Source organism: Cottoperca gobio, chromosome 21 (assembly GCF_900634415.1).
Source record: "Cottoperca gobio chromosome 21, fCotGob3.1, whole genome shotgun sequence".
Lineage (NCBI taxonomy): Eukaryota > Metazoa > Chordata > Actinopteri > Perciformes > Bovichtidae > Cottoperca > Cottoperca gobio.
In genome coordinates, this window is record NC_041375.1 from 23,188,355 (window position 1) to 23,196,686 (window position 8,332).

The window sequence follows — 8,332 nt, forward strand, 5'->3', positions numbered from 1 at the left end:
GTGAACGTGGTGTGTTCTCTGCAGGTGACCCAGCAGGATGTGAAGAAGGAGAATCCTCTGCAGTTTAAGTTCAGAGCGAAGTTCTTCCCGGAGGATGTTTCTGAGGAACTCATCCAGGAGATCACGCAGAAGCTCTTCTTCCTGCAGGTACTGATGGACACTGTGCTGAGATATCGTAGTGGGGAGGTCGACCACAAGGACACCAACCAACACGGGGAGGACGCATTCTGAATATTAAAAGTTCTTGTCTTCCTGTGTGAGCGGGATGTTGGCGTACACACGGTCGTGTTTAATGTTTCTTTCATAAGATATTTCCTCATTTACATCAATGTTGCCAATATCAGATTGTAATCTATTAGACAAAGTAGTAAAAGTGAAAGTACGTTCTTAGTATCAGTGCAGAAACTCTCCCTTGGGTTCTAACTACAGGCTACTACTGACCGTGTGTGTGTGTGTGTGTGTGTCCTCCTTGCAGGTGAAGGAGGCCATTCTGAACGATGAGAACTACTGTCCCCCAGAGACAGCCGTGCTGGTGGCCTCCTATTCTGTCCAGGCCAAGTACGGAGACTTTAACAAAGACGTTCACAAGCCTGGATACCTGGCCTCCGACCGGCTACTGCCACAAAGGTACAGTGTATACACACTACACACTACACACTACACACTACACACTACACTATCTACCTGTGAGGATCCACAATGAAATGATTGATTCCCTGACCCCTAACTTATGTTATCTTATGAGTAAGAGTGTGAAAACCTTCATTTACATAAATGAACTGCACTTATCAAACACTTCTCTGCCTCAGCTGAAAAAGGTCTTTACAGTTTGCCTCTCATTTACATATTCACACACGCACACATTAATGGCGTCGGATGTGAGGCGTTTGTGTGGGCTGGTCATCAGTTTGGGGTTCGGGACCTTGTACAAGGAGCAGGTGAACGACCCACCGACCCGGCCATTAAAGTGTTTTTCAATTTCTAACAAGCATTGAGCAATTCTGAAGCCAAAACTCTTCCTAACAACATGTCTCCTGGTTAACACTCACTCAAACCACTAAAAACACTTCAGACACGTCTCTTGTGCGGCAACAACTCTCCCTCAGAGAGCATGCAGTGTCTAAACACACTCACATAAACACACATATCACAGATATTTTAATGTCTCGTAGATGACTGTGTTGTCACAGAAGCACCTGTACGGTGATCGTGAGGTAAATGTGTAACCCTCAGCCTGGCCATGATGAAGTTCAGCAGACGAGCTACTGACTGACAGAGAACAAACTGTAGTGTTTATTAAAAAAGTGTGTTAACATTTTATATTTGTTGTGTTTGCATGTGTGACCTGTAGAGTTCTGGAGCAACACAAGCTGACAAAGGAACAATGGGAGGACAGAATACAGACCTGGCATGAGGAACACAGAAGTATGCTCAGGTGTGTGTGTGTGTGTGTGTGTGTGTGTGTGTGTGTGTGTGTGTGTGTGTGTGTGTGTGTGTGTGTGTTGGGGGTGATCGGGAAATTACCGCTGTATAATCAAAGTTTGAGGATTTTTTAAGACAATTATACGTAAATAATCAAAATAAACCCTTTCTGTATCTCTGTTCAACATTGTGTGTGTGTGTGTGTGTGTGTGTGTGTGTGTGTGTGTGTAGGGAAGATGCAATGATGGAGTATCTGAAGATAGCTCAGGACCTGGAGATGTACGGCGTCAACTACTTTGAAATAAAAAACAAGAAGGGCACAGAACTGTGGCTGGGGGTCGACGCCCTGGGACTCAACATCTACGAGCACGAAGACAAGTAACCAACTCACACACACACACACACACACACACACACACACACACACACACACACACACACACACACACACACCCAGTTGGTTCAGTTTAGTTAAGTGATTCTAAAACTATATTAATAATTATAATATATAATATATAATATATAATATATATATATATATATATTATATATTATATATTATATATTATATATTATATATTATATATTATATATTATATATTATATATAACGAGGGTTCGCAGGTACACATGACTTCAGTTTAAGGATTGTGAGATGAAACACTTGGGTGTAGTTGATGTGATCATTACCTCATCAAAACTGAAAACTGAAAATAAAGAGGAAGAACATGAAATCACAACGCCTCCTCACACTTCATTTTAAAGTGTGTCTGCTGCAGTCCATCCTCCGTTGCACTTACGAGAACTTGACTGTGAAAGACTTTAATAGGAGGAAAACATCTCTTAGAAAATTGTATGAAGTGGAAACATGGCTCAATCAATACATTCATCTTTTACAATTACTTAAACAATGAAATACTTTTGGTCCCCTTTGTTGCACTTCTCAAAGTCTGTGAAAATATGATCTGCATTTAATATAAATATTATTATATTATCTGGGATTTAAGGCATTAAAAGGGGGATTTCTACCACAGCTACGTCTCTAGAGATGTTATGACTAGTTAAAGAATAAAGTTCTCAGCTTCCTTGATGATCATTAGTGGGACAACAGCGCCCTCTGCTGGTGTTGAACAGCACATCTGACCTGCACACAGAAGGCTTGATTCAGATATTTAACATTCAAACTTTCAATGCATGCACATGTGCTTATAAACTACAAGTGAAAGAGCTTACACAGTTCATCTTCATCTACCTGTTAATAATCTCTCCTCTCAGGTTGTCACCAAAGATCGGCTTCCCCTGGAGCGAGATCAGAAACATTTCCTTCAACGACAAGAAGTTTGTCATCAAGCCCATCGACAAGAAAGCTCCAGTAAGTGTTGGATTGATGTGTGTCCGATGTTTTATTTTTTGACTATGTTTTAACCCTCCGTCCTTTGCACCTGCTCCAGGACTTTGTATTCTACGCCCCTCGGTTGCGCATCAACAAACGCATCCTGGCGTTATGCATGGGAAACCATGAGCTGTACATGAGGAGGAGGAAGCCCGACACCATTGAGGTGCAGCAGATGAAAGCTCAGGCCAGAGAGGAGAAGCACCACAAACAGATGGAGAGGTACAGTACACGCTGATCTGGGAACAGCATCTTTCATTTATTCCAATTATGATTTTCCTGTTTTTAAACAATGTTTTTGTTTACTCTTAATTATTTTTGTCTATGTTCACACTGGTACAAATACTCTTGTGTAAATGTGTTGACATGGAAGCATACACACTTACATATTCTTTGCAAAGTTTCTCCATATCTATGGATTTCTGTGTGAGACGAGGATTTTATGTTTTCTTTTTAAATGTCATTTGTTTATGTTGATGTATGTGTGTGTGTGTGTGTGTGTGTGTGTGTGTGTGTGTGTGTGTGTGTGTTTCACTTGAAGGCATCACATGTCAAAATGTTCATGTCTCTCTCCATTGTGCGCTACAGTTTCTTTGTTGACCTCATATTGACCTGTGAAGTCTTTAAAAAATACATTTTAGATGGTTTAAAAGTATAATAAATATATATTTTTAAAGATATACCAGTGGAATCAGATATGCAGTTGGATTCAGTTTGTTCTCTGTATGACTTCAAACGATCAACAGATTAAACTCCGCTGATGGTTGTTTTTCCGTTATTTCGACAGAGCTCAGCTGGAGAACGAGAAGAAGAAGCGCGAACATGCAGAGAAGGAGAAGGAGCGGATCGAGCGAGAGAAGGACGAGCTGATGGCGCGACTGAGGCAGATCGAAGGGCAGACACAGAGAGCTCAGAAGGGTGTGTGTGTGTGTGTGTGTGTGTGTGTGTGTGTGTGTGTGTGTGTGTGTGTGTGTGTGTGTGTGTGTGTGTGTGCCACACCTTGAGAGAGAGAGTTTTTAGTTGTTTTTTTACGTGTGGACTTAAAGGATAAAGGAAAGATAATGGAACTTTAATGCACGAGTTCATTATTATGCAGAATGATCACACCTGACACATCCCATGGCTGCATGGTGGAGTAAAGAAACATGATGAGGAAAGCTTAAGAATGGAAAGAACCACATTTCTTCTAGAAAAGATTTAGTTTATCTCAAAAATAAATACACATTTTCACCTCTGTCCTCACTGATCACACAGTCACAGGTTTAAGACGCTCTGTAACGCGTGTATTTACATGTGTCTGCGTGCAGAGCTGGAGGAGCAGACTCGCAAGGCGATGGAGTTGGAGCAAGAGAGGAAGCGGGCAAAGGAGGAGGCGGAGCGGCTGGAGAGGGAGAGGCAGGCGGCGGAGGAGGCCAAGGCAGAGCTGGCTCAGCAGGCTGCCGACCAGATGAAGAACCAGGAACAGCTGGTACCTGCTGCACTCGCACGTCCATCTCAGCCTCTCCTCACTGCAACATGTACTGCGTTTAGTTTAGTACGACACGATCTGAAACCTTGAGATCCATCAATTAAATCTCTCTTCTTGTACTTCTTATTTAACATATGGTATTCTTGTTTTTAAACATTCAAAACCTTTTTACATTTAAAGCTTAACACTTTACATATATTACAGTAATTACCTGCAGTGTTATCTTTCATTGTTTCAGGGTTTACTGATATTATACTTATTCTTTTTACTGACATGTGTTGTTATTGTCGACAGGCGGCTGAGTTAGCGGAGTTCACTGCCAAAATCGCTCTGCTTGAAGAAGCCAAGAGGAAAAAAGAAGATGAAGCAACAGAATGGCAACACAAAGTAATGTAACGCCTTTATATGAGTGTGTGTATGTGTGTCTGGAAATCCATTTTTAATATAAAAAACAAACAATTGATTAGAAATTCTAATCGATAAATAATCTGGGTAGAAATCTCAATATGAAGCTCCCGGTTAGCACAAAGGGGAAAAGCCTCACTCATTAACCAACTTGGCCAGAAGCTCCATTCAACACATTTGGTAGTTTTCCTGGATTAGAAGCCAGAAATGCGACTCTCTGATTGGTTGAGGCGCCTGCATACTGAAAGTGGAACAGGGAGGTTACCTTGAAATTTAGGATGTCCAAAAGGAAAGCGTTGGTGTGTCACACTGAACATAAAGAGATGTTTCTCTCACTTACTGACTATTTCCATGCCTGCGAACGATCTATAAGTATACATGTGTGCATTTGTACAGGCTTTGTCAGCACAGGACGACCTGGAGAAGACCAGGGAGGAGCTGAAGACGGCCATGACGTCTCCGCCGGCGCCAGAACAAGACGAGGAGGATGAAACGAGCGCCGAGGCAAGCGCCGAGCTCCTCAGCGACGGCGTCATCAGCCACAGTGAAGAGGAACGCATCACTGAGTCGCAGAAGAACGAACGTGTCAAGAAACAGCTGCAGGTAGAACTTTGACGTCATTCTCAAAGGAAACTGGCTTATAAACATGAATTAATGCAAAGATGAACAACAACAACAAGCTTTAGCCAATAACTGATATAAAATATAAATCTGCACAGTACAAATATGACTTAGAGACGTCCTGTAAGTAGAAGATGCAGACACGACATCTATAGAGACAATTAAACTGCATTTCAGGTTAAAGTTAAAGTGAATGTAATGCACCGCAATTAAAGACACTTGAGGGCGCTGTGTCTTTGTTTAAAAATGAGAAGCTGACACACAAACAAACATCTGCTGCCGGCGACCGCTCTGAAGAAAACACATTTCTGCAAGAGGCTGAACTGCAAGTTAAAGTCTCAAGACTGTCAAAACTGTTCAAACTCATTTAGGCCACAAACCATAACTTCTATCAGATGTTTGCTACAAATATAAATAAATATCATCACAAATCATTTTCAATACTTGCTGCATGATTGTGAGTAAATAAAGGGAAGAACTGCTGCAGCTTATAGTGTTGGACTTCAGGGAAGCAACGTCTGACTTTCTTCAAAACATGCAATCAGAAAAACGGGTCATTTGTTTTGCAGACTCGTTTTAGTTCCCGCTGATTAAAAACATCTCTCTGCACGGAGAACATGTAATACTGACAAAAACTAAAGACATCTATAAATATGCACTAGTTGAAATATTAAAGAAAATGAAATGCATAGCAGGTTGTGTTGCAGTTGTACGAGGTTTTATAACTCGTGATGGTTCTGATGTCTGAACACTTTTCATCCAATGCTTCATGAACATATAAAACTCGTGCATGTTGTGACACGGGAGCAAAGCATAAAACCAACACACGGTGTGAACTTATGAGACGCTGCCAACTAAATTATTTATTTTTGTATTGCCATCGCCGTACGAGATGCACCAGATTATTCAGACTTCCTCCCACTTCAGTAAACTCGAGAGGGTTGTCGGCACTATCATGATTTGGGATTATGATAGTAGAGACTCTGCATTGTTGTGTGGAAGGATACATGATGTTTAATATTTTAGAATCATTGAGGCGCTCTGTGGTGGATAAAAAGGATTTAATACCTAGAGACAGTGATGGAGGGGGGGGGGTATTGAATTACAGCTGCTGTGTTATTCTATATAATTGGATTCTGACTTTGAAGGATATTGTGTGTCACTTTTTAAAAATTAATTATTTTATATGTAATATTGCAAACATTTGGTCAGATTGTGATGAATAAATAAATATTTATATTGTAATATTGATATTACAGCAAACCGTCGCACAAGGGCTGCACAATATATCGTCAGTAGATAACTGCACTTTTTAAATCAATGATTCTTATTTGTATTGGTGCATTTTGTGTTGTTCAATCAAATCATTTAGGAAATAATTTCCTTTTTTTTTATTATCCAACAAGCAATTTGCTGTATTTTTTATAAGTTACCTGAAAGCAGCAGAAAGGCCAAAATGAGTACACTTTTATTTCTTACATAATATTAAATCTAAAGAATTACTGGAAATACACAATACTTCCCCTGCTTTTGGGAAATGTAGGAATGTTGCTGCTTGTTATTTCAAAATGACACTAGCTGGTCTTGCAGGAGTGCCACAATTAAAACTTTGTACATAGTTACTGGCTTTTTAATCTGAAACCTGATATCCAGGATCTTATTTCATTTTGACCAAACTCAGAGGATGATGCATCCTTTGCTCTCTCTCACCACCGCTCTTGTCTCTCTCTTCTGTCCAGGCTCTGAGTTCAGAGTTGGCCGAGGCCCGGGACGACACCAAGAAGACGCAGAACGACATGCTGCATGCCGAGAACGTCCGGGCAGGCAGAGACAAGTACAAAACCCTGCGCCAGATCCGCCAGGGCAACACCAAGCAGCGCATTGATGAGTTTGAGTCCATGTGAGCCGGGAAGAAGGGCGGACACAACAATGAAGGAGACAGTTAGTCTCGCTGCCATGCCAACGCCTCACTTTCCTTGTAAAGCCTCAAACCTGCTGCCACCCCAGGAACTCCTGCTTTTTTTTTTTTTCCAGGAGGAAGACCCGGCTTTGGGGCTTTGTAGCTTCAGCCTCGCCAAAGCTCTGCCTAGCAGCGGTTGGCCAATCACACTGCTACCTGCTTATTAGAGCTCCGCCCCCACCCAAACGAAGCACATGTCCTTTAATCTGTTGGAAAAATAGCAAGCGGCACATCCTGTCATCAACCTGGACTTCTCCCTTCTTCAGTACTGACAGTTGTAGCGCTCGCATGTATGATAGTTAATCAACAGGACCTTTAGACAAAACGGGATTGATTTTGTGCTTTTACTCAACAAAATAAAACGGCCATGTGTAGCTTGTTGATGTTGCCGGCACGCTTTAAAAACCGTACCTTCCTTTTACGTCTTATCTCATCAGTTCAACAATTTAAATAATTTGTCAAAAAAAAAAAGAAAACCTGCCTTATTCGTCTCATTTCCTTCCCGTCTAGTATTACTCTTGTGTTGGGAAAGTTAGATGTCATTGTTCTGTTGTCTTTATCTTCTGTCTTCTTCTCGAAAGGCGGTCGGTTTGCAAATGCTGAAAAGAGAAATGCAAGCTAGATTTTCTTACTTTACATTCTTACTGTGCTGGCATTCTCCATCCATTGAGACATTTGTTCAGATATATATTTTGCCCCACAATAAAGAATGAATTTATATTTCCATCTATGCAGTTTGATCTGAAGAGTCCTGACTGAGGTTAGAGCCAGTAGAGTTGGATTGTGTGTCAGATATAAATGTTCCAACCCGACCGACAAGTTGTTATAAAATTCAATGAAAGCCTGGATTTGCTGCGTAAACCCATTTTGTCATGAATGACTATAAACATTAGTCAGACATCATAATTATGTTCCATCATTTTTAATCACTTGCTGATTTTACACACACACACACACACACACACACACACACACACACACACTCTTCACTGCTAAAAGTTATCCTTAAAATAACACCAAGAACAAACTCATGATGGGAGTAAAGATAATAAATGTGATTTAAA

At 41.0% G+C, this 8,332-nt stretch overlaps 1 protein-coding gene across 1 annotated transcript in view; it reads left to right on the top strand.

Moving 5' to 3' along the window:
• LOC115026170 (radixin) overlaps positions 1 to 8,114 on the top strand; it is a 32,913-nt gene extending 24,799 nt beyond the window's left edge. Inside the window, exons 5-15 of the mRNA XM_029458845.1 lie at positions 25 to 147; positions 476 to 627; positions 1,352 to 1,435; positions 1,654 to 1,800; positions 2,697 to 2,793; positions 2,873 to 3,036; positions 3,602 to 3,732; positions 4,122 to 4,282; positions 4,577 to 4,669; positions 5,084 to 5,290; positions 7,048 to 8,114. Of these exons, the coding sequence (XP_029314705.1) occupies positions 25 to 147; positions 476 to 627; positions 1,352 to 1,435; positions 1,654 to 1,800; positions 2,697 to 2,793; positions 2,873 to 3,036; positions 3,602 to 3,732; positions 4,122 to 4,282; positions 4,577 to 4,669; positions 5,084 to 5,290; positions 7,048 to 7,212 (1,524 nt within the window). The 3' untranslated portion in view covers positions 7,213 to 8,114. The remainder of the gene's footprint in view (positions 1 to 24; positions 148 to 475; positions 628 to 1,351; positions 1,436 to 1,653; positions 1,801 to 2,696; positions 2,794 to 2,872; positions 3,037 to 3,601; positions 3,733 to 4,121; positions 4,283 to 4,576; positions 4,670 to 5,083; positions 5,291 to 7,047) is intronic.
• Positions 8,115 to 8,332: the final 218 nt, after the last annotated feature.